Below are 27,999 nucleotides of genomic sequence, written 5' to 3' on the forward strand. Positions count from 1 at the left end.
CTCAAGGTTATTGTTAGTTATTGTCCTGGTTACTGTTATAATTGGCAACATGTTGCACAGTAGAGTTATTTCTTTAATGCAGCAGACCAGGCTTGAGAGGCTGAGTGGACATAATTTGTATGTTGAATACATATTCAGGGAGTTAGCATAACAGTCATCATCATACATTTCAAAATAGCACGTCATTAACTCCTTTATATCCTCTTCACTTGTTGTTAATTTTGTGCAAATTTTGTAACTGTTACAGCCAATCAAGTATAGATGGTTCACATATTTCTCTCTGAACAGATTTTGAGGCTAAATCATCAAGGAGTTGATCAGTAAGCAGGAGACTGCAGAAGGCTACATAAAAGATCATAAGTTTATTTCAGTGTGAATTCAGTATCCTTATTCATTGAACAAGTAATTTAATGCAGCTCAGAACGTGCCTTTGGACAAAATGTTGGAACATAATTACAGTAGGCAAGATTAACAGGAGATCTACGAGAGATGTGTTTGATGAAATAGATAGAAGGGCAACATTCTCTTATCAGTGAGACAACAATCAGGAAATTTAAGGAAAATTAAGTTTAGCATTACACAAAATGTAGAGGATACAGTATAGTTGTTGGGTGTACACAGCAACACCAGATGCAAATTCATACCTCACCGGTGCAATGCAATATATCCATTACGCAGTAATAGGAGACATAAGAACCAAGAAACTTCACATGAAAATATTTATTATCAAAAAAGCATTACAATAAGCACATACAGTATGTCTAAAATGTTGTGAAAGTTCCAGAGTTTCACTTTCCTGAAAATATTTGAAAATTAAGACAGAACAAAATAATACTCAGTATTCAAATAGCCATTATTGTAGTGCATCTGTTGGGATTCTTTACATAGTAAGATCAATTATTCCCATGCGATTCTGGAACGCTGAAACAAACTTGAAAACAATGAATACTTTTTCTATAAAGGTACTCTGCAAAATTTCATTTTGTTTGAGTACCTTTTTTTTTAAAAAGTCTTTAGTGGATGTCAAATTACTTCACGTCAGATGCAATGGCATAAACGCGATGAACATTATTAATTGAAAGGCATATCTAATTCAATAAATTAAAGTGAATCCATAAATAACATATTTAATATATTCTTATTAAACCATTAATATTTTTATTTCCAAGTCCTTATATGTAACCTATTATAATCAGATAAACTGCTCTTCCTTGACTTGCTAAGTAACATTTTCCATTCAAACAAACACATCGAATTTAGACATTAAAATTGTCAACACTCTAAAGGAAGAGTTAAATAAATGGAGTCGTTATTTGCCATGGGGAAATGTGGAGTAGAAGCTGGAAGTTTCCCCATAACTGAAATTTTAAAACTGATGAAGGGTCATCAACCGAAAACAGTAACTCTGTTTCTTTTTCCATTTGTGATGCTTGACCTACATTTTAAAAAATTTTAAAACTGCACCTAGCAGCCAAACCAGACCTGCATTTCTGGAAGTGCCTAGTCATTTTATTTCCAAGGGAACTATGAAGAAATTATGGTAATAATGGAGATGGATGCAGTTCTAATTTAATGCTTTTGGCAGGCTTTGTGATTGCAGTGACAGCACTGTATGAATCACAAGCACTAATATGATACACTAATTGCTGTCCTCACAACAATCTGTTCAACCGATTTCCAAAGTCAAGTGAGGAAGCAATTATGAAAAGCAAAGACTTCACATTTTGGAATAAAGTGCAAAGTAATCACTACGCATAGCTGTTTGTAGCCATGCTTAGTGTAACCTGAATTTTCTACACAGCTCAATGGAGACAGCATCTTACACTCTTAACATGAGGCATACCAATAATAAGAGTGCATAACATAGACAAAACAAGGTAAGTGCCAAATAAATTATGAGGAATGCAAGGGAAATATTTCATAAAGTCAAACATGAAAAGGTGCCACTAAGAATAAAAAGGGTGGGATAAATTAGCTCAACTATTTCATCTCTAGTTTACAAATGGTATTTACTAATGAAGTGAGCTGTGAAGCAAAAATGTGGATATATTTTCACAGCCTTGGCACCTCGTATTATGGAACTTATAGATAATAATTGGAGAGAATTCACCCCTAAGTGTTAAATAATCTGGGACATGCTGGAGACATTCACAGGTTCTGAGTGGTTTGAAAGTAGCAAACACAACCTATGCTCAAAGTGGGGAGAGAATAAGTGTCCTTGAATTCTAGAACTAAAGGGCAAAATTGCTAAAATCATTACTGAGGCACATAGGAGCTTGTGCTAAAAAGTGAAATGTTTGTTAGTATTTACATACATTTTATAAAGGTGTAGCTCGGTCTATGAGGAAGACTACTGCACAAGTGTCAGGACCTGAGGATTACTGGGCTGAGTTGTACCCGGTTCTCAGGCTCAAAACCCATCCCATCCCCTGCCTTCCACACTATTTCAATGGCTGTACTTCTGTGCTCCTGCAGTGACAGGTGAACTCTAATTACCCAGGTTAAAAAAAAACAGAATAAAACCAAGAGACAGGAGCTGCTGCTAGATGCCAAGTAATTGACAAGAGTAAATTCAGGCTTTGAAAATACATCTATTTATAAAGATCAGTAAATTGAAATGCACATTGAAAAATGACTCTGGAACATTAATCACATTCCATAGTGATACCAGAGGAAAATTTGCACTAATATCCCTAATATTTTTTTTGTAAATAGCAGATGGTAGAGGGAAGCTATGCAGGTTTCAAGGACATAAGGAAGAGAAGCTGAAACCAGTTAAGATAAAATGCCATTCATTTCAGAATGTGAATGCACATATTATTACAATAAATGCACTCACAATTTAACCATGTTGTATTGCTACTAGATAAATATTTATTTTGGCTAATAGTTTAATTCCTCCACGAAGAATGATTTCAAAATACAAGTCAACTAAAAATTTGCTTCAGATTTACAACTATTAATCAATTCTTTATTACTATGGGCTTAAATTCCAATTGAAATACTGGAAAATAGTGTGTTTCTCCATAAACAATCTATTAAAGAGTTAAAAGTACCAGGACTACAAAGTTCAGGAGCTTTTCATTGATGTTTGAGTCCACATTCAATTTGTATTTCAAGTTAATAAATCTGTCCCTTTCATCATTTTTTATTTAAAAAGTACAGCTCTGTTCAACAAATTGTGTAAATATGCAAGCTGTCACGAGGTGAAGTCAGCATTGCATACACACTACTCAATGTTTACTCATCATCTATATTTAAAAACTTTCCACATATGGTTTCACTTGCGCTTTTTCAAGCTTACTTTTATTGTTTAGGCACCACTTCCTGATAAAGGGTTTGGGAACCAGGCTATGAAAGTGTAGCAGTTAGTGTAATGCTATTACAGCACCAGCGACCTGAGTTCAATTCCCGCCGCTGCCTGTTAGGAGTTTGTACGTCCTCCCCGTATCTGCGTGGGTTTCCTCCGGGTGCTCAGGTTTCCTCCCACATTCCAAAGACGTACGGGTTAGGAAGTTGTGGGCATTCTATGTTGGCGCCGCAAGTGTGGCGACACTTGTGGGCTGCCCCCCAGAACATTCTACATAAAAGATGCATTTCACTGTGTGTTTTGATGTACATGTGACTAATAAAGATATCTTATCTTAACAAAGAATGTGCATGAATAATCAACCCATCCATTTGATTGTATCTTTCTCAATTAGGCGGAGAGCTACATGCTTGTCCACCAGGCCTTCGGACTCCAAGGTACTTTATAATAGCTATCACTATCTGCTTTAAAACACGAAATTTGGGTTTTTTCATTTTGTCTCAAGTTTCCCCCTTAGCTTGTGGGGCTGGATGACCAAATCAGAGATCTCCATCAACACTTGCTAGCCACCAGTCTTTGACATTAACCTGTAACTGTCCTCTTTGACAAATTATCTAAATGACACACCACCTCACAGCAGCATAGGCAACTTTTTTGAAAGTAAATTAAAACAATATTTTGCTATTTAGTGCCATTTATTATTGCTCCAAAAAGCTACAAACTGTATCCTCTAGTTGGGATTCACTTTAAGATATTGAAACAATTCATTAAATCATTATGCCATAAGCAACAAAAAGACATTTCAAAAAAGCAGCTGCATTTTAAAACTGTAGTCTCCCTGGTGGGACTGAGAACACATTTAAGTGTTATGTAAATATTGAACAGTTAGCACTTTTTTTTACAGAATGGTGCAATGTAAATGGAGTTAACTTTTGGATAAAGTTTTTATTCACAGTTCTGATATATAGTTCAACAATTATGAAGCTTTGTTGAGGGCAGAATTCAGTTAAGTAAAAGTACATTTATGGTTAATTCCCTTAGCATATCTTTCAAAAATATTCACAATGCAACTACCAAGTTTTAAATTGTGGTAGTTTGTTCTATAAATTGCAATTGCAGGCTGCATTTGTTGCACAATCATTTGTGACAAAAATCACATACACAAAAAATATACACTATGTATAATTTCATATATGCTCATAATCTAGTTATTGCCTTTCTTCTTTTTACACACAGCTCTCGAAGTATTTATTAACACATTAAAATGGCTGTATCAAGACTTTTTTTTAGTCCTGGTTATAACTATATACACGGTTAATTTCCTGTCATTTCTTTATCTGCTAATACTTGCACATCATTATATATAGATCATGGAGTACAGCTATATTTTCAAAAAACAAGCTATGAGGCTTTAAAATTACTTCCCTGAAATTATATTCAGGAACAAATGAAAAGCTAAATATTTGATAACATCAAGGTAATTATTCTGGAAGAGTTTGTTAATTATCCGCCCTGATTGTGCGCATTTGAAAATTCAATTTACATCTTGGTAGGGATGTTGAAAGCCAGGAGTCACTGACCAATATTTCAAATCCCTTTATTACCCTGAGAGAAGTATTGCTGAATTAGAATTGTGCTTTAGCTTACAGCTGAGAAGTATTCAATTATAACAAGTTATTGCATAAACTGTAGATTAAGGTGACTGGGCAAAGTTTCAAAGCACATTCAACATGCACCTGATGACATTCAAAGGAGAAAGAAGGAAGCCATTTGGAAAAATGTCCAAATGTCAATTCTTTTTATATAACTTGTGTGTGCCTACATACAAGGTTGGAATGACTTAATAAAGATGAAAAGTATTTTCATCCATGATTGTAACAATATAAGAAATTTAGAAGCAACATTTCTTCAGTTTTTTTTATAGTAAACAGGACATTTCAAGTAAAACATTTTCAGATCACACAAGTAGCACAATTAGGAAATCTGGAGGAAAGACACGATTTAGAATTTGGGATGTACGCTTTTTCAAGTATTTCTAGATCATATTCTGCTGCTCACTGACACACCTAATCAAACTCAAGAACAATATGTGCAAACTGATAAGTGATTCTATTGACCTGCACAGCAGGAGGATTCGGGCAAAATTCTTCTTCCAACATAAGGTTAACTTCAGTGGATAGATTTGTTTCTGCCAGAGGAGTGCTCCACTGTGTAAAGTGCACTTCTGCAGCCAGAGAATTGGAAGAATGTCAGGAAATGCATTATGAAACAGAGCCCAAAGAAGGATTGGAACTCAGGCATTTCAAATGAAGTCCAGCAACCTACTGGTGGACTCACACATACCAACTAGGGCATTGTTAATGTTCTGTTCATTCCACTGGACAGTTCTGGTGGGTTGCATACAGGTTTTGTAAACAGGATGCTCCAACATGAAACAATGTGGTAACATCACATGCATCATTCCACATGAATTCTGGGCACAAACTCCAAAACTCAAAGCACTCTTCAGCATGTGTTGTTAAAAACAACTAACTGTACTGGTATCAGCTCGTCCAACCTTGGCCAGTTTGGAAGTGCTAGCTTGAATGGGAAATTAATTTTGGCACCATTCCAATTGTTCTCAATATACAGTACAACTGTTTACATTATCTTATTAAACAAGAGAAAGATGAATTAAGTATTATTTATATCTTTATTGGAGTGAAAATTAACATGTAATTAATAAAATAACATTTCCAGCGAAGAAACAAACAGCTCTGTTCATCGACGATTACTCAGGAACACTGAATTTAGCCACGCTATACAACGTTGGCATAATTGAAAATAGGTGGTGTAACACAAGGAAAAAATGTGGCTAACAGAACCAAAGAGGGAGATCCTCAGAGTCTGAGAGAAACACAAGAACTGAATGCCCATGCTCTCATCATTGTCAGAGTGGGGGGCAAACAGCAGAATTATGCCTCTTCGCTTTGGAGCCACAAACTGCTAATTCTTTGAAGTGTTGCCTCATTGCAATTTGGATCATCTTACCATTGTCATAAAAGACAACAGGAGTTCAATACAGCTCACCACCAGCTTCACTGGGTATTGAGAGGGATGAGCAAGAACTGTAGACTTGCCAGTGGCACCTATACACCTAAAACAAACCCTACACTCTTAATTACAGAAGCAAGGGCACCACAACTTAAGCAGAAGTTTTGCTTTACGAATAACACTATCCACGTTTCTTTGCATCTTGTTTTATTATACGGGAGTTGCTTAGGAAGTGTCAGTGGCAATTTGGGTACAGTAACTTCATATTACTTGGCAAGCCACCATGAACTTTTAGACCAAGTGCATACAATGTCAGTGGTTGGGATTGGTTTTCAGTGAAATAGAAGTTCTGACTTTTGCAGACAACTTCCTTGCATTTGAAAAACAATCATGCCATCAGAGAAAGACTGGGTAATGACAAGATCCTTGCTAAAGCCTACAAGGACAAAAAAGTCCTCCAAGATCACTGATGAGTTAAGTGTACAAAAGGACAGGCCTTACATTAGGTATCCATAAGGCAAAGGTCCCTTCTGATCTGCCCCCATCTCACCAAGCAGTTCCCCTAACAAGAAAGAGCCACTGCAAGGTCCTGGGTGAGGTGGATCACTATCCATATTTCAGGAGGCACCTCTCAGCAAAGGTAGATGACGTGACAATGTTCCCACTGTCTCTAGGGCACCAGACCAGCCATCAGCTGACTAAGGAAAAGGCATTTGAAGATTCAACCCTCAAACCCAGCAGCAAGCTCTTAGCAGTAATCCCTGTCCTCCTGTATGCTTCAGAGTCATGTACAACCTACAATGGATACCTCAAAGCACTGGAGAAATGCCACTAACACTGCCTATAAGATCCTTCAAATCGTTTGAGGAGACAAACTAATGTTAATATTCTCTCAGAGACAACATCAGCAGCATCAAGGCTCTGATCATGCTCATTGAACTCTGGTGGATGGATCAGATCATCCACATTCCTGACACCAGATCCTAGGGCATTGTTAATGTTCTGTTCATTCCACTGGACAGTTCTGGTGGGTTGCATACAGGTTTTGTAAACAGGATGCTCCAACATGAAACAATGTGGTAACATCACATGCATCATTCCACATGAATTCTGGGCACAAACTCCAAAACTCAAAGCACTCTTCAGCATGTGTTGTTAAAAAACAACTAACTGTACTGGTATCAGACACCAATCAAGGATACCATTCTGAACTCCATCAAGGGAAGAGATTTCCAAGAAGGTAGAGAAAGCACTTCAAGGACATTCTCCAAGTTTGCTTGAAAAAACAGGAATGTCCTCAACGCTCATGGGAATGCCTGATCAGTGTCCATCCATAGTGGAGCAGGATCTGGAAAGGTGCTGATCACCTCTAGTCTCTACGATAGGAGCTTGCCGAGATGATTTGTAAATGGAGCATGCAGCTTCCCACTCTCCATTGTTAAGCAAGACCTGCCTCATGTGTGACAAAATCTGTAGTATTTGCTTCAAAATGTACGAACTGGAGTGGAAGCAAGACATCTACAACCCTGAGGGGGACCTCAGATGCAGCAGCTGGAAGAGATAATGTGAATCCCTGAAGCTGCAGACTGCTGCTTGCTCTAAACAAAGTAACTGTTCTACGAGAGTTGTCAGTATAATTAGAAAAACTTTGTCTTCCTACAGAATCAGGTCATTATTGTTCACATTTGCTACTTTGGGTGCAGGTTCTGCTCATGAATGTCATGAAATATTGAAAGACAGCAAGTGTCAATGGCATCAATTAATCAAAACCCAATAGCTGTTAAACATTGGAACAAAGAGATGAACAGAATTGTTCGAAGCCAGCTTCAGTGAGTGATGCCATTAATGAAATGTGCAAGTGAAAAATAAAATCACTTGTGAAGTGTCTGCAAGGTGAAAATGAATTTCCAAATAGATTTTTTTTTAGAACTAGTATAATTAGCAGTCCACAACACACTCAGAGGAAGGGAAAATGTGACAAAATCTGAAATGCTGAACAACCAAATGCCATGATTGAGAATGTGATGGAGGGAAAATAATCCGAAGCAGCACAGTGGCATATTTTGTTTAATCATTAATGGTGTCATTACTTAAATTTTCTACCATTGAATGTCAGTTGTCATATTTTCAGGTGATGATACCTCATTGACGAGAATGATTTTATTGCTTTCTTCAGCTATTATTTCATTTATTTCCTTGTTAAAACCACAGTAAAAAAAAACCATAATGTTCCCTTAGCCACAGGCTTGGGTGAAGAGAAAGTAGAACATTTCTGATTTGTCACTTATGCCAGCCAAGCATAAGTGTAAAAATGTAATATGTTATTTCATTCCCAAAACTAAAATGACAAGCAAGGATAATGCAGAGGTGGAATGAAAGAGAAAAATGCTTGCGTTTATACAGCACTTCAATGTCTCCTTTCAAGGTTTCAGAACCAATGAAGTATTTAATGAAGTGACTTTGCTGTATAATGCAAAAAATTCCACAGCCAATATACAAGGAAATCTCCCACAAACAACTAAAGACCACAGCAACTCTCATGGCACCAGCTCAAATAAAGGAATCTTCCTGATTACCACCTACTGCCCTCCCTTATCTGATGATTCAGTGCTCCTCCTTGTTGAGCAACACTAGGAAGAAATTCTGAAGGTACCAAGGGCACAGAATATATTCTGGTGGGGGACATCAATGTCCATCACCAAAGGCTGCATGGAGGCACCACCAGTGACCAAGCTGGCTGAGTCCATAAGTGCACAGCTATCAGATAGTGAATGGAACAATCGAAGGCATAAACCTACCTAATCTTGTTCTCACCAATCTATCAGTGGCAGATGGAAGTGCCCATGAGAGCACTGGTAGAAGTGATCACTACATAGTCCCTGTGGAGACAAAGTCCTGAATTCACACAAAGGCCACTCTCCAAGATGTGTGTGGCACTACAAACAAGCAAAATGGGAGTCTCAGAATGGAGCTGGCAGCTCAAAACGGGGCATTCAAGGGGCATTATGGATTATCATCAACAGTAGAAATGTGCACCACCACAATCTGTATCCTCAAGTCACAGCAGATTCATACTCTACTATACAATCAAGCCAGGGTATTAACTGCGATTCAATGAAGAATACAAAAGAGTTTGCCAGAAGCAGCACCAGGTCTATCTAAAAATACTGAGCTGCCAACTTGGTGAAGCTAAGTACAAGACAGCTTGCACACTAAACAACCAAAAACAGCATTCAATAAACAGAGCTAAACAATCTCATAAGCAGCTGATCAGATCAAAACTCTACTGTCCCACTATATCTCGTCATGAATGATGGTGGATAATTAGGCAGCTAACAGGAGGAGGGTCCTAGAACACTGCTATCTTCAACAATGGTGGGGCTCAAAACGCGAGGGCTAAAGGCTGAAGCATTTGCAACCACGTTCAGCAAGAGGTGCCGAGTGGATGGTCCATCTCGGCCTCCTCCTGAGATCCCCACCATCACAGAAGCCGGTCTCCAGCCAATACCATTCACTCCATGTGACATTATGAAACACAGAGAGTACTGGATACAGCAAAGCTATGAGATGAGCCAATGTCCCAGCCTGAAGACCTGCACTCTGCTGCACCTCTAACCAAGCTCTTCCAATAAAGTTACAACACTGGCAGCTACCACAAGGACAAATCCAATCTGGCTAATTAGAGTCATAGAGTAATACAGCACGGAAACAGGGAGCCCAGCTGGTCCATACCGACCAAAGCATCCTCCCTGCTAGTCCCAGTTGCCCACATTCGGCCCATAACCCTCCAAGCCCCTCCCCTCCATGTACCCATCCAAATGCCTCTTAAGTGTTCCAATTGTACCCGCCTCGACCTCTGGCAGCTCATTCCAGGTACTTGCCACTCACTGTGTAAAGAAGTTACCTCTCAGGTCTCTTTTAAGTTTCTCCCCACTTATCTTGTATCTATGCCCTCTAGTTATGGACTCCCCAACCCTGGAGAAAAGACTATGACCGTCCACCTTATCCATACCCTTCACGATTTTATAAACTTCTGGGGTCACCTTCTACGTTGGTCAATTAATACACATCAGTCTACTCTCGATCAGCAGCAGACTGATAGAAGCAGTCATCGACAATGCTAAGCAGCAGCACCTACTATCCAATTACTTCTTCATCTTATCATAGAATCATAGACATGTACAGCACAGAAATGGGGCCTTTCAGCCCCCCCATCTCCATGCTGACCATGATGCCCATCTATGCTAATCCCATTTGCCTTCATCAGCCCCATATCCCTCTATGCCTTTCCTATCCAAGTATCTGTCCAAATGCCTTTTAAACATTGTATTTGTATCTACCTCTACCACCTACAGTGGCAGCTCATTCCAGATATTCACCACCCTTTGTGTGGAAAAACCTTCCCCTCAGACATCCTTCGAATTTCTCCCCTCTCACCTTAAACTTGTGTCCTGTTTGAGATAGTTTGAGAAACCCCATCCTGGGAACATGATTCTATCTTTCCTTCCTATCTATGCCCCTCATAATTTTATAAATATACACCCCTCAGCCTCCTACATCCCAGTGAGGACAAACCCTGCCTATCCAATCTCTCCTTATAACTACAGTCCTCCATGCTAGGCATCACCCTGGTGAATCTCTCAGGCACTCTCTCTATTGCTACCATGTCCTTCCTGTACTGTAGTGACCAGAACTATACACAGTACAGTCTATGTGCAGTCTAACCAATGTTCTCTACAACTGCAAGAGGATATCCTAATTATTTTACTCAATGCCTTGACCTACAAGGCAAGCATTCCAAATACCTTCTTCACTACCCTATCCACCTGTGTCATTGTTTCACAGAGCTAAGGACTTGTACCCCAAGGTCTCTCTGTACATCAAAGCTCCTCAGGTCCCTGCAATTTAACTTCTGTGTGCTACAAGAATTTGACCTTCCAAAGTGCATTACCTCACACTGGTCTGGATTAAATTCCATATACCATCACTCTGCCCAACTTTCCAACTGATCTCTGTCCCGCAGTATCCTCAGACAATCATCTTCGCTATCTATGACTCCACTGATTCCTGTTCACCGATGCAGCACCATCAGCTCTCAGGCAGATCGGCACCATCCAGGACAAAGCAGCCCATTTGAATGACATCCCATCAAACACTGAATATCCATCCTCTCTGCAGCCATGATCACCAGTGATAATGTGTGCTATCTATAACAGGCATTGCATTTACTTGCCAAGGCTACACCGACAGCATCTCCCAAACCCCCCATAACCTGTAGTTATTGAGCTAAATAGCACAGAAATCAGGCCCTGCGCCTAATTCATCCATACTGACCAGGTTGCCTAACTGAGCTAGCCCCACTTGCCTGCGTGTGGCCCATATCCCTCAAAACCTTTGCTATTGATGTATTTGTCCAAATGTCATAATTGTCCCCACCTCTACCACTTCCTCTGGCAACTTGTTCCATATACGCACCGCTCTCTGTGTGGAAAAAGTTGCTCCTTGGGTCACTTTAAAATTTTTCCCCTCTCACTTTAAACCTATGGCCTCTAATTTTGGAGAAAAGACTGTGGCTTTTCACCTTATCTATGCCCCTCATGATTTTATAAACCTCTACAAGGTCACCCCTCAGCCTCCTATGCTCCAGGGAGAACAGTCCCAGCTTACGCAGCCTCTGCTTATAGCTTAAACCCTCCAGTCCCAGTAACGTTCTCATAAATCTTTTTTTTGCACCCTTTCCAGTTTGATGATATCCTTCCTATAGCAGGCCGACCACAGCTGTACACAGTACTCCAGACGTGGACTTACCAACATCCTGTACAGGTGTAACATGACATCTCAACTCCTGATCAATGAAGGCAAGCATGCCAAACGTCTTCTTCACTACCTTGTCCACCTGTGTCACCACTTCCAAGGAAAAATGGACTTGTACCCCTAGATCTCTCTGTTCTACCCCAGGGTCTCTTCTGCACCAGCAAGGAAAAGGGCATCTGGTGCAATGGAACACCAACACCTTCAAGTTGTGCACCATCCTTACTCAAAAATTTATCGCTGGTGCATCTAAATCCTGAAACTCCCTACCCAATATTACTATAAGAATACTTGCACAAGAAGGACCACAGCAGTTCAATAAAATGGCTCACCATTATCTTCTCAAGAGCAATTAGGGTTGGGCAATAACTGCTGGTCTTGCCAGCAACACCTAGATCCCAAAAATAAATATGAAAGAAACATAAACAGCAGTGTGATAATGCCCAGATCACCTGGTTAGCATGCAAGTGAGAAATAAACATTAATCAGGACATTAGGGCTGCTCTTCAAGATCATCCAGCTGAGAGATCGAAGTCTTGGTTTAACATTACATCTGAAAGGCAGCACCTCCTACAGTGAGGAACTCCATGAGTTTTGCACTGGAGTGTGAGCCTCTATTGTTGTGTTTGGGCTTGGACTTGAAACCACAACCTTCAGACTCAGTGAACGTGTGAACCATTGAACCATGGTTACAAAATGAAAAATGAGTCATTGTTCTTCAATACCATATTTTCAGATGAATATAATTTAAGTAATTACATATTTTAAATGGCATATATAGTTCTAACAGTTTGAAGGGATGGAGCATAAAATATAGCTCAATAGACAAACAATGAAAGTACTCATGAATGCATTTCATACTTCAAATATTAGTCTCAGCAGTTTTATGTTTGAGTATTCATTCATCACCCATACTATGGATAATTTGTTTCAAATACTTTTTATCTGATTTCAACATTCTTGTTATCCACAAAGCATTCATATGCTTATATTAAACAATGCCCAGCCACCATAACTTCAGAAATTATTTCAAGTTAGAATGTTACTTTAATCCTGCATTAGCAATGCAAGGAAAACAGAGTTTTTTGAGAAAATTTTTAATACATCCATAATAGAGAATGCTCACCAGTTTGCAATAATGGATCGATTCAGTTACTTTTATCTTGCATTATACTTAGACCGATAATCCTGTGGTTTTGCAAAGCTTTAGTGGCATTGCACTTTAAAATCGAACTGCTGAACCTATTAAGTAAATACCAGCAGCAGAACTGACAGAGTCAAATTTACAACAGATTTTAGCCAAGATCAAAAACAAAATATATGTAATAACCTTAAATGCAACCTTCAGTGGAATGGCACGGGATTGGCAAACGTTAAAGGTGGAGGTAAGGAAATAAAAATAACTTCATTGTACAGTTCAAATTGCTAACGTTTGGGATAGTTAACAAATAATGCTCATGATTTTGGTTTGAACATTTAAATTCTAGTTCAAAAGTAAGTTACCATCAAAGGCTGCCATTTTTGCAAGGGCTGATCAGGAATATGACCTTAAAACAGTCTGTTTTATTTCCCCTAGCCCACAGCTGAACTGACATGACAAAAAGTAAGTTTTCAAATCTCAACCTGATGGTTCTAGAAGTCAGAGTCGAAATCCTGAGGACCCAAGTGAATAATAAAAGGTGCGATGGCCCGAGGCTGGTAATAGGGATTGTCAATGAAAAAACCACCTACAGTAAGGAAAAGAGCAGAGAAGCAAAACTGCACGTTAATTATCACTGCAGTGAGGCTGTTCGATTAGTGTTTACAATTATCTGCTCCTTTAGCTGTATGTGGAATTTTCATTGCAAAGGGGACATTCTTTGTCAGATATTAAAAACCCTGCAAGTCATAAATTCTGGGAACCAGACAATGGAGAAAACAAAAGCCTGTATATAGAAATATAAAACAACCATAGCCATCAACTTGGAAGTTAAATAACTGCTTACTGATATATTAACTTTGATGGACTTTTTAGGCATCCTTTTAGGAAATTAGGCGAGCTTAACGCAGAAGGGTACCCCTAAAGTTGGAAAACTTCGTTTCATTCCCGGACAAGAAAATTAAAAGTAACTCAAAGACGATAAATGGCATGTTCTCAAAATATTGCAATAATATTCTCAAGCTTTCATATATGATTCACACATCGCAGTCAACTCAGGTTCACGAAGGAGGAAACATTTTTGATTCTGTTCCTTGGACATCATCAGAAAATACAACATTCATCTAAATAACTGCAGCATGTGTGCTAGAAAAGGATGCTATGGGAAACCAAAAATTCTGGGTCTAATCTGCTGCTGAAGTCTTTATAGCTCATTGCAACAGAAAATAATGTATTGAGTGTACTTAAACACAAACGAAACAAAAAAATCCTTAATTACATGTAATTGCTCCACTTGTCATTAGTTTAGGTCATACCCAGTTTTATAAAGCCTACTTTCCCAGATAATCTATGAACTAACATCACAAAATGGACATTCCATCAGATTATGTTTTTACAATATTCTTCGGGTACTCATGGTTATTCAGAATACTTTCAACGTGTTGGACACAGACATACACAAGACATGATATCTAGTATTGTCAGCTAATGTTCATCACTACTAACCACCAACTCCCCCACCCCCCAACTTCACCCTGTCAATCGTCCTTTTCTCTAACCATTCCTAGTGTGTAAAGGAAGAAGCCAATGATAGCAAAGGTAGGTTAAAATCATTAGTAAGCCAAACTGGTATTTGCCCTCTCACTACACATTTGAAATATATAAATGTCAATGTTGCAATGAGAGGATGAATTAGGAAGCCTGTTTCATTGGGTATAAACAGCATGACCAGTAACAACTCATCTCAGGAATTCCCCACCTTTTGGTGAGCTACCTCTTCGAATGGGTCTGGTTAAGATTTGTCACTGCCCAGAGAACTAAAGTCATACAGGAGCAGATATGGCTCAATATTTCTTAGGCCAACACAGAATCGTCATGTTGCCTTAATCCCGTTTTTTTATTAAGTAGTACAACTGACCAAATTTCAATCTATTGTTATGTTTGACTGCACAGGAAACTGGGGCTCCACTTGTATAATGCACAGGCCATAAACTGTACAAATCCAGAAATGTGTAAAGAAATGTGACTACAGTTAAAATAAATCAACAGAAATATTAACATTTATAATCTTGACTAAACATGAAAACCACTATTACAAACAACAGTAATGTTGATGTTAGACATAACATTCATGACTGGGGTATGGAGTCTATTATCAACACCGAGTGCACCCTAAACTGAAGGAAGACAGAAGCAGTTACTCACCTGGGTTACTCCTAAATACTTTTGACCAACAAAAGCACAGCTAGTTAACATTTCATCTATCAGACTGGTTTAAAACAAAATTAGATTATACGCAGTGAACAATAAACAGAGCTTAATAACCAAGTTAAGAGTGCATTTTTAGATTTTTTCCCTCTGTGCACCACCCTTTAAATCAGTTTGGAAAAGTCGATACCCATTTTAATTTAAAGGTCAATCCTTTTGATAAAGTGGGTGAGAGAGAAAAAAATATGAAACTGAAAACTTTGAATAACCCTTCAAATGTTAGGAGCAGAAAAAAATTAAGGAGTTTTTATGTTAAACATCATTAAACCTCAAGGGAATTTAAAACAGTTGACTTTAATGATAATTATTTAAGCAATTCATGTAAGTTTTATGGAGTTCTTAGATAACCCTTGTATAGCTTCTTTTAAAGCAAAATATTTGAGTGGACTAAAATAAAATAGTTGGAAGAGACTCCATATTTTTTCTAGAGCCACAGAGAACAGAAACACCCAGTATGGCCATGCTGATTATCAAGTGCCCATCTACACCAACCACACTGATGTCTTGGACATTCGAGTGCTTGTCTTAGATACTTCTTACATATCATGAGAGTACTTGCCTACTGGACTGGCTTAGTTTTCCTTCTATATATGACAGTACCATCCCCTCTGCACAACAACCACCCCACCCCCACCCCCTGACACCAAGTTACACATCTACTCTATGTTCTATTCCACTGTCAAATTAGTTTCTCTCCCCAACAGCACTAACAAGCCTCCCCACAATGATGTTGGACCCACTCTGGTTCAGATGCAAACTGTCTAGCTTGTACAGGTCCCATCTTCCCCAGAAATAATTCCAGTGATCTGGAAATCTGAAATCTTTCTTCCTACACCGTTCCTTTGGCCACACATTCATCTGATCTCTTCTCTTGCTCCTAAACTCACTTGTTTGCGGCACCAGAACTAACGTAGAGGTTACAACCTTAGAGGTCACAACCTTAGAGGTCCTGCTGATTAATCTACCTGCCTCCCTAAATTCATGTTGCAGGACCTAATCTCTGCTTTTAACTCTGTCCGTTATTGTTGATGCTTCAGCCATTGCTGATGGGTTGTTGGAGATTCCGCAAGGGAGCACTGCAATTATTATTTTAATAAACTATGTCTAGTCATGGGTGTGATCCGAGTTACCTTTTGATGGATTACCTCACCATTCAGAAGATATCAGTTTATTAAGCATGCGGTGATGTCCTTGCTTCTTATTTAACTAGGAATTAAAGTCTGACCTTTACTACAGTATAAAGAACACAGCCCTCACATGATGATGATCCAGGTCCCCTTGGGAAAAAGAAAACAAATGACATGACCTATCCTTCTTTTAGCTGCCCCAAACCAGACAAAATACAGAATGAAATGTGTGCTAATGTCACTGCTGCAACTTGCCTAACCTCTGGACCAAATTTTCAGCAAGAGGAGAGTACTAGGAAACTGCAGTGAATCTTATCTTAACAGAGGATTTTTTTAATCCACTTTACAAACAGTAGTGAAATTGTTGATTTAAAAAAATAGTAAGAATGTTTATTATTAAAAAACTGCAGAAGGCATCAATCTGACAATAAAAACAGAGAATGCTGGAATACTCAACAAGTCAGACAGCTTCTGTGAAGAGAGAAACAGAGTTAATGCTCCAAGTTGATGATCTTTAAGTAGAACTAGGAAAAAGTCAGAAATCAAGCACGCTTTAAGTTGGCCAGAGGGGGTTGAGGCAACATGAACAAAGGGCAAAGATCAAGGGTGTTGAATAAAACAAGTGGTGCAGGCTTCAAGAGAGAGGTGAGAGCTTCTTTATCACAGACGATGTGTCTTGAAGAGATGTGAGAGGAAGGAGGACAGAAGGGGGAATAAAGTCAATGCCGACAGTGTGAGATACAAAACATTGGAGTTGCTGGAAATCCGAAATAATGGAAAATGTTGGAAATATGGGTCAGGCAGCATCTGAGGAGACGGGAGAACAAAGTTAACATTATAGGTTGATGATCTTTCATCAAAACTGGAAGTTCAGGGTCACCCTTCCAGACAGGACAGACGTGTTCAGACAGATTTGTTTGGTTTCTCCACCAATTTGACGTTGTGAGCACTCAATGTAGTACATTAAATTGGTAGGAATGCAAGGCGTGTTTGGGTCACTGGATGGTGGGAAGGGAAGAGGTAAAACAGCAGCTGATGTATTTCCTGAGGTTGCATGGGAAGCTGCTACGTGAAGAGGCAGCATGTTGGTGAAGATGAAAAAGTGAACCAGGTGAAAGTTTCGTTAGCTTCGCTGTCCATTTTTCTTACTTCTCTATGCCCATTTCACGGGGTAGGGTAGCAACCAATATGCAATGACTTGAAACATTGACTTTATTTCTCTCCACTCAGTATTACAGCATTTTTTCTACTTATTGTCAGATTTACAACATCTGTAGTTGTTTTGATAACAGTGCTTCCAAGATGTCTTTCTTTTTCCTCAACCATGTTTGTCTCTACCATAGAGGTCTTAATGGGATCTGTTTGCTTTCTCACACTTTTGTTCTCCCACCTACTTGCACCCAGAGCAAAGATAGGTTTCCCTTGACCTCACTTTTTAGCCTCCACATTGATCAGATCATTCTCTGTATTATCACTACCTTCAACATGATGCCACCACCAGATACATTCTCCCCTCTTCTCCACTCTCACCATTCGAAAGAGACCACTTCCTATGCAATCCGCTGGTTCACTCTTTCACTGCCATCAATGCAGACTCCCCCTCTCATGCCACTTTCCAATGCAATGCAACACCTCCCCCTTTACCTCTTCTTTTTCCAACACCCAGAGACCCAAACATTCCTTCCAGATGAATCAGTGTTTCACTTGCACTTCTTCAAATTTGGAACACTACATTTGTTGCTCGCAATGTGGTCTCCTCTGTTTGTAACAAGCCAAATACAGATTTGGTGATTGCTTTGCAGGACACCTTTGTCTCGTCCACAAGGTGATCTTGAGCTTCTAACTGCCTTTCACTTTAACTTTCCATCCATCTTCCACTCTGACAACCTCTCTCTCTTTGGCTTCTTTCACTGTTACAACAAAGCTAACATAAACTTGAGGAGTAGCACCTCATTTTCTGACTAGGCACATTAAAATCTTCAGCATTCAAAACTAAATTCCATTTGGGATAATCATCTTTTCTACTTTATATCAGAACTGGCCAGTTATGATGAAAGGTCAGCAAGCTACAACAATAGACTCTGTTTTCTCACTCCACAGATGATACTTGATCTGTTTCCAGCATTCTCTTTCATTGCAGATTTTCAACTACAGCAGGGTTTTGTATCTCATAATGCCAGCATCATATTTTTTGTCCCCCTTCTTCTCATTGATCTGTTTACATCTTCTGCAGACAAATCTGCTACAATTAAAAAGCCTTCACTGCTCTTTTTTGGTTTCCATCCTATCACATTCCCTTTGTGTTCTCCATCCACCCCATTCTCTGCAAATTAAAACATGTTTGATTTCTAACTTTGCCTCATTCTGATGCAAGGCCAATCTGAAATGTTCACTGTTCCTCTTTCCATGCCTGACATGCCAAGTATTTCCAGCATTTCCTGGATTTTTAGTTATCTCTGCCTGGGGCATCCCCAGCAAATCTGTACTGTGGGTCGTTTGAGAAGCAATTCAGTCAGTAAATTAGACAACTGCAGGATCTTGAAGCAAATCCCTCACATGCTAAATGCTCAGTAATACAATCAGTTTTCCACTATGTAGAAAAAGTATAGCATTTCCCTATAATCCTGATAGGCACCAGGTTAAAAAATGGAGATCCCTAATGAAGACTTGATCCATTGCTTAAAATTTCTGCCTTCAGTAAGTTAATTCAGAACACATTTGTTTTAGCTTCATAGGATGCAGTCTTGCTGAATATAGGCAGCAAGCAGATTTGCAAATGGCAGGCTGACAACTGATGAAAATTCAATAGCAAGTTACTGAGAGTACTCAAATGTCAAGAGCCAACATCAACCTGTAATGGCAGAGTAGTGAAGCTTCCACTTTAACTGCACTGTCAAGCACTAATGCATTAAGGTATTACTATGGGCAACAATGCAATTTAATTTTCATTTTACTGAGGTATTACAGATTACTTACAGATTTAAGGAGAGAAGTGTTATTTCTCTTATAAAATAAATGCTTATTTGTAATGGTTTACTGTTCAAACTTAGGCCCATGGGACTGAAGGATACAAGGTTAGCTAAGAAACAAAAAACAGGGTTGAATTGTTTCAGGTTAGTATTGCTGCTCAGGGGTCGATATGAAGAGCTGGACCTGGCTATAAGGGGCACACCTTTAAAGTCTGTGAATGATACAAACATAAGTGGAGTAAACAGTGAAAAGGAGAGTAACATATTTCATAAAAGCATAGACAGGCTGGTGAAATGGACAAACACCGCAGATGCAATTTAACACAGAACAATAAAACAATGGATTTTGCTGCCAAGTACGAGGTGATGCAGTATAAACCAAATAGTACAGTATTAATGCAGGAATGGGGAGATCTGAGCTGCATGTATGAAAATTTATGAAAGTTGTGGAACATGTTAAGAAACAGTTAGAAATGCATGTAGGATTACAAAAAGAATGACTAAACATTGCTAAGTCATTGGATAGGCCCCAACTGGAGTACTTTAAATCAGAGATTGATAGATTTTTGCCAGCCAGATGTATTGAGAGATATGGAGCCAAAGTGGCTGGATGGAATTTTGATAGCTATCAGCCATAAACTAACTGAATGGCAAAACCACCTTTAGGAGCTAGATGCCCCATTCCTGTCCTTATGTCATGCTCTCAAAGAGATTTACTAGAGTACTACCAATAATGGGGACTTTACAGTGGCAAGGTTAGAGGAAAATTTAATAGAGATGTGCAAGATCATGAAAGGTTTTGATAAAGTAGGTAAGTAAAAAAAAATTTGTGGGGGCATAAGAGTCACCAGCCAGAGGGCACAAATCTAAAGCAAAAGATCCAGAGGTAAAATAGATTTAAAAAAAACACTGCATGTTATGACAATCTGATGTGCACGAAAAGGGTAATGGAAGTAAATTCGATATCTTTCAAAGGAGAAGTGGATCAATACCTGTGGAAACTGTCAGGCTTTGGGAAAAGGTAGGAGAATGGACTAATTGGAGAGCTCTGCACAGGTATGATGGGTCAATTAATCTCTTTTTGTGCTTTATAGCTCTATAATTGCTTATTTTGCAAATCATCTCTAGGTGCCACATGCTCACATACTGTTTACAATGGAAAAATACAACATCAATCTTTCAGGTTTCATTAGTAGAAAGACTCTCTTTGGGTGAGAAATATAATGCTTCAAACCCCTCAAGCCCCTTGTTCAATATCAGACAATAACGGTCAATTAGAGTTAACTCAGGCTTCGATAAACTGCTATCATTGACTTCCATCCTTAACACAGACCAACATATTCATAAGATTGTAAAGAAAGGTGTCCTTCTCAAGCATCAACTGGAAACAAATTGATTGGTACCTTAATCTTAGGAAGAAAGTGATGTAATCAAGGATGATCTTAAAATAATTCTCAAAACCTACAAAAGTGGCATAATCATTTCCACAGCAGGCATGCATATACACAAAAAGGACGTTGGGGTAATAAATGTTGGTTAACACTTATATAAACACAAGCATCTGAACTTCTGTTAGGCTTGACAATGATGGAAGAATGATGGCCCGTGGGTGAAACGTGTCACTTTTTAAAAAAAATAGCAGCACTCAACAAGAATTGGGACAATTAAGTAGCGAGTATCCATGGGGGACCTTGTTGCTGCTTCAGATTCTTCATTTTGTGCAGTGGGAAAAAGATCCATAGCAAAGATTTTTTGTGTTTTATTTTGTATTACTGCTCATTAATTAAAAACCTGTCTACCTAGAAGCAACTAGTGCAGAGTTAAGGTGCATCTCAGGTAACTTATGAAAAAAGGCCACAAGAACCAAATATATGAGATTATGGAGGCAAGACAGCCTTAAGCCAATTTTAGCACACATGCTTCATACCAATATCTTAAGAAAGCTGTAGGTATATTAGCTCATTTGCAGCTTCCATCATTTGTATAAAACACTATAATTAATTTGGCCTAACTTTAGTGTTTCACAATAACCAAATCTAATTTTTGAAAACTTAATTCAGCTATGAAATTTGAGTAAGGAATTTAACATTTATTACACAAATGATGGCCAGTACAGAGCATATGCACAATACTGGGTTAAGGCTTTACTACATAAAAGAGATTTATAAAACAGGCAATACGCTGGCTGGTTCTGAAACAGAAAGTGTTTATTTGTGATCAGAGATCTATTATCTATACATCCTTCACAAATAAGCTTCCATAAAATTCTTCAGAAGCTATGATACTTCAATTAAAATGTTGGTGAGGTTTTTTTTTAAAATTTTATTACTTTCTACCACAGAAGGCTGGATTAAGTTATATTCTGAGAATGAGGTAACATTTCACAGTACATTTTCAAGTTTTAATGAACTAAGCCTTTTTGTTAAAATCAAAAAGATAGGAAAATTATTTTACAAATAATTTGCTTCATACAACATTTTCAAAAGAAATTTAATTAAAAAAAAAGCAACTTTTTCCTCCTAATGCTTTCTTTTTGTTTTTGCTATTATTATGCTTCTAATACAGTAATTAGCTGAAAAAGGAGTAAAGGGGAACAGGATATGTTGGAATTTTCATAACAGGGAACAGAAGCATTCTCTTGCCTGGCAAACCTATAGAGAGAAGAAACGAAAGGACCCCAAATAAGTTTAATGGTCCATTAAATTGACTTAAGAATATAAGGTTCTGTTACCATAGATCTTTGCAGATTGGCCATTCCATTTCAATTTATTTATTTTTCTTTACATGTATCATCTCTGCAATAATCTTAATCATAATACAAATCAACCGTGTGTGAAACTTCAATTTTTATCCATAATGGTCCCATACCTCTTTTGTTAAGATGTAGATACTGAAAACAACCCCGTGACTTGCATATTACAATATAAGATGAAACTTTATGTGCCAAACATAAATTTCATTTTATTTACAGAATAAATTTATGGGGATAGAACTGGGCACAGTGGAAATCACAAACTACATTAAACATTAAAAAAGAATAATCAATGTAGCTCCAATCTTGCATAGGTAAAAAAATTAAGGCAGTTATTTAATCCAGGTTTATAAATTCACTACACTGGCAAAACTGTTTCAAAACTACCCACTGTCCCCCCGCACCACCCTGCCACAACTCCTAAATCAAAGTCATTTTTTTTAACCTATTAAGTACCCATGCCTCAAAGCATTTTCGATAAGTTAATGGAAAATGATGTCAGATTTGATCAATAATGGTTGGTGCAGGGAACTCAGATCAATATGAGGAAAAAAATTGAAGTGAATTATTTCAATGTGCACAATTTCTAACAGACTCAGATATTAATTATTGCACCCAATGTTTTGATCAAACTGTCTTCAGGAAATGATAATCTTGCACCATGTGCTTGCTTGATCTAGGCGGCAAACCCTCACCACAGATGCTACCACAGCTTTGCATCAATTCCTATTCAGCAAAGACTTCACAACACTCTGCTATCTATCCTTCAGTGAGACTGATCCATATTTTATGTCATCCACAGAAAAATAATTTAGCAGTTCATTTGAACAGCATATCTGGAAAGATCTATGGGTTGTTAATTAATATTTGGTTGAATACTAAGTTCTTGTGGCCTCACAGAATTCTATATAATCCAGACAGATTTCTTATTCTCAATTTTAATCTTCATTAGAAATCACAAAGCAGCAACAGTAGGTGTTTTAACAGCACCAGGTGACTGAAGTGCAATTTCCCAACATGCAACAGCTGACAAAGGCATTAAGACACTTTGAACCTACAGCCAAGGAAACAGCCGTGTCAAATATTCTTTTGCGTCACATCTAGACACTGCAGAAACACGGTCTTTATGTGAGAAATGATGACAATGATATCTTTGTTGTGGAAAATACTAATTTTGATCCAAATGAACTTTGTTGCACACTGAATTAGTGTTCATGACTGATTTTAGAAACATATCAGGTAGGTTATTTCAGACACATGCCAACTGTGACTGCAATAGCAAACTTTGCAGATTTATATTTGGAACTGAAATGATACTCAAACTGCTCATATGTGCAGTCCAACCAAGGCTCCAAATAAATCTTGCACTTGCTTGTCACCATTTGCACATAAGACTCATTCAAAGCAACAGCATGGTGCCAGTTTCTGTGATTAAAACAAGCTTATTTTAGTAAGTTATGGAAATTCGCCAGTATTGTGCTATCATTTAGAAATAAATTAAATATGCATTATAATACAAAATCGATGTATGAACAGTCAAAGGCTGCTAATACCTCAGGTTAATATATATTCATCAGAATTACTTCATTTACCTCTTACATTAAAGTTTGGTGGGTCACTAAGTTAATTATCCCTGAAGGAGTACTTTGAAATTAATTATTAAATTTCAAATTGAGGCTGCTTATTGAAACGAATCTCTAAGATTTTGATTTACTGGGTGAGAATATACTAATGCTGTCATTTGCCGAGGATGCTTTTAGATTGTCACATTTAAATCATTTAAGTTCTTCCTTCATTTTAGCCTCAACTCAGTTAAAACAATAATAGTCAAGTAAATTTTGAAAGCTTGCAAAGAAAATTAGGCATAAAGCAACAAAACTGACAGGCAAGGACATATTCATTTCAGTAATAGACAAAATTAACAGGATAAGACATTTTTCACAGTAACCTATTTCATCAAGCCTATCAGTTGTCAAGAGTAGACAAACTGTCAGGGAGCCAACCATCAGACAGGCAGAAATGTACTGACATTCCACCTGTCCTGTTACTAATTAATTAAACCTGTGGGTTACAATTTTGAAGCTAACTTCCTGCTACTAACACTGCAATTTGAAGATGCACAATTTTAACCCAAGACTCCCATGTTTCAAAATCACCCTCAATCTTCTATATGTAATTTCAATTTGGACAGCTATGAATTTGGAATAACATCAGAATTAAATATTCACTGGTTTATACTGTATCAAGTCAGGCTCATTTTACATCGTCACTTTTAAATTAATCAGTTCTGCTTAAAACTATGTGAAAAAGACTAATTGCAGCAGTGAATTCTCTCTTATTGCAGCCTACTTGTCAAATTTTCTGGCAGTGCAGGATGCTTTGAATAGAGCATCTAATGGCTGTAAGCATTGGGATTACATTTAATAAAATATATAATTGGGCAAGGAAGGGGACAAGCAAATTTACAATCACTCCCTTTACATTTGGACAAGGCTTTAGCAAGTGAGGCTCCAACCCTGAGAAGAACTACAAGGTTATGCTGATTTCTTCTATTGTGTTTTAAACTATATCAAATTGACAACTGATGTTTTTTAAGAGCACGCAAATCAAAATTAACTAGTCATTATTTAAAAACTAGAACAACTTTGTGTTTTAATTCAATGTAACACTGAACCCAGAGTACATAAAGTAATAGATCACGATATCTTTTGGAAGAACATTTTTAAATGACTGAGTTCATATAATGTTCTGTGTGCTCTACATTACAACTGTACAAAATACAAGGGGAGGTGGGGGGGGGGGGGTTTGAAAATTTGAAATACTTCTGCCATTTATGGTTTGATTACCCACAGCAATCATGAAATAGGAAAAGGGCACTCAGTACTCAAAGGGTTGTCAATGTTCACATATACATCTATATCTCTATGCAGTACAGAGATATAGATGTCCAAGATTAAGGCACTAGGCAAATGATATTAAGGTTCACAACTTAATATGATGGCATACATACCATAAGCCGGGGCAGCAGCACTGTATCCATATGGTGCACCATAACCTAAAGACAAAAGATCAACATCAATTTTCTAATTTACTTCTCTGTAGTATGCTTGGAAGAACACATAGCAATGAAGAGTCATAGAGTTGTACAGCACAGAAGCCTTGCTCTTTGGCCCACCATGCCCATGCTGCCTGTTGTGGCTGTCTACGCCAATCACATTTACCTCCATAACATCTGTAGCCCTACATGCCCTGGCAATTCAAGTACTTGCCTAGATGCTTCTAATATGTTATAAAAGCATTTGCCTTCACCACCTCTTCAGGCAGCATATTCCACAGTGTGTGTGAAAAAAAATTCACCTCAGATCCCCTCTAAACCTCCTACCTCTTAACTTAAATCTTTTGGTTGGCTGTTAAATGATTTGAGATCATAGAGTCACAGACGGATACAGCACAGAAATATACCTTCGCCCTACTGAATCTGCACCGACGATTAATCACCCATTACAATTATCCTACATTAATTCCATTTTCTTTATTCTCTCCATATTTTCATCAATTTCCCCAGATTCACCTACACCAGGGGCAATTTATTCTGTTATTGCTTTTTCCTTGTACTACCTCGACGCACTGATGTGATGAAATGATCTGTATGGATGGTATGCAAAACAAAGTTTTTCAACAATATACCTATCTACCCATTTGATTTACCAATTAACCTACCAACCAATACGTCTTTGAGATGTGGGAGGGAACCGGTACACCTGGGGAAACCCACACAGTGACAGCAAGAGAATATGCAGACTCCAAAGGCAGCAGCTCGATTAGTTGTACCACAGTGCTAGCTGAGGTGTACCGAGTTTGTGAAAGATCCTTTATAAATGCATCTTTTTATCTTGTTGTTTTTGTATTTACTGCCTCAAGGTATAAAGCCAATATGACAACACTGAAGCATTCACAATTATCTTCAGCCAAGTGCTGAATTGATGATCTATCTTTGTTCTCTCCTGAGATTGCCACGATCACAAGAGCTAGTCTTCAGCGATTTCAATTCACCCTGTTTGATTATCAAGAAATGACAATGAGCACAGGATAATGCAAAGGGATTATTCAACAAAGGAACATTTCCCAGACATCTCCTATTCAAAAAAGGCAGGATGAATCCAATCCAACTAATTACTCAATAAATGAAAATCAAAAAAGTACAGTTGCTGGAAATCTGAAACAAAAATGCTGGAAACACTCAACAGGTCAGCTAGCAGGGTGTTTCAGGCACTTTTTATTCTAGATAATTACTGCCAAATCAGAATACCCTCAATCGTCAGCAATGTGATAGAACATGTTATTGACACTGCGATCAAGTGGCACTTATACACAAATAACATGGACCAAAGAGCTGAACTCTTGAGTTGAGACCTACTGCCCTTGACATCAAGGCAACACTTGATCAAGTAAAACTGAAGTCAATGGACATGAAAAGGAAAGCATTCCAATGTGGAGTAATACCTCGCAGAAAGGATGATGTTTGGGATTGTTGGAGGTCAATCATCACAGCCTCAGGATATCACCGCAGTAACTCCTTAGTGGAGTGTTCTGGGTCCAATCATCTTCAGAGCTACTTCATCAGTAACTTCTTACCATCATAACGTCAGAAGTGGGGTTGCTCATTGATGACTGCATAATGTTCAAGTCCACTTGCAACTCCTCAACAAGCAGCAAGACTTAGATGACATGTTCAGGCATAGTCTAAAAGCTGCAAATAACACCCAAGCGAAAAAAAAAGTGCCAAATGCAACTGAAGTCCAAGCATCTATGCTTGACATTCAATGACATTACCAATTATGAGTCCCCCCCCATCATCAACATCCTGGGAAGCCACCATTGACCAAATATTCAACCGGACCAATCACACATATACTGCGGCTAAAAGAGAAGGTGAGAGGCTGGAGAACTTGTGGTATGTCATCTACAATCTACAGTCAGAATCATGATGGAAGACCCTCTGTTTGCTTGGTTTCATAGGGCTTCAAAACCTCTCAAGAAGCTTTACAGTGTCCAGGATTGGTACCCCATCCATCACTCTGAATTTTCATTTCATACACCACTGGCGCAGAATGGCTAAAGTGCGTACGAATTACCAAAGGCACTGTTGTTACTCACCTAGGCTAATCTGACAGCGTCTCTCAAACCCGCGACCAAGAAGGACAGGGCAGCAGATGCTTAGAAACCCTAAGGTGTCCCTGGTGTCAGGTCACACGCCATCCTACATCCTTCAGTATCACTGGGTCTAATTCCTGGAACAACCCTACCAACTGTGGGAATATCTTCACCTGAGGGACTGCAAAGATTTAAGCAGGGGCCCTCAGCAGCTCCTACTCAAGACGAAGGATAGCAATCAATGTTGGCATTGCCAGTCATGCCAAGATTTCAACAAAATTCACCCATTACAAAGAAGTATCCTTCCCATTCTCACTAACTTTGCCATTATAAATAGAAAACCTGGGCATGGACAAAATTTTCATTCACATAAATGTGTGCACATGAATACTGCAGAGATTAAATATTATGAGTCTCACCGAAAGATTGACCAATTA

General features: G+C 38.4%; 1 protein-coding gene across 8 annotated transcripts in view; it reads right to left on the bottom strand.

Annotated features, from left to right (window-relative positions):
- Positions 1-21,843: 21,843 nt before the first annotated feature.
- strbp (spermatid perinuclear RNA binding protein) overlaps positions 21,844-27,999 on the bottom strand; it is a 137,266-nt gene continuing 131,110 nt past the window's right edge. For 5 of the 8 annotated variants that reach the window (XM_052037336.1, XM_052037337.1, XM_052037338.1 and 2 more), the window contains 2 exons: positions 25,419-25,463; positions 21,860-22,307 (listed from right to left, as the gene is read on the bottom strand). In XM_052037336.1, coding sequence (XP_051893296.1) covers positions 22,225-22,307; positions 25,419-25,463 — 128 coding nt within the window. In that variant the 3' untranslated portion in view covers positions 21,860-22,224. Of the gene's footprint in view, positions 22,308-25,418; positions 25,464-27,999 lie in introns of all 8 variants that reach the window. The other 3 variants (XM_052037343.1, XM_052037340.1, XM_052037342.1) reach the window with 2 other exon arrangements.

Source organism: Pristis pectinata, chromosome 23 (assembly GCF_009764475.1).
Source record: "Pristis pectinata isolate sPriPec2 chromosome 23, sPriPec2.1.pri, whole genome shotgun sequence".
NCBI classification, from domain to species: Eukaryota; Metazoa; Chordata; class Chondrichthyes; order Rhinopristiformes; family Pristidae; genus Pristis; species Pristis pectinata.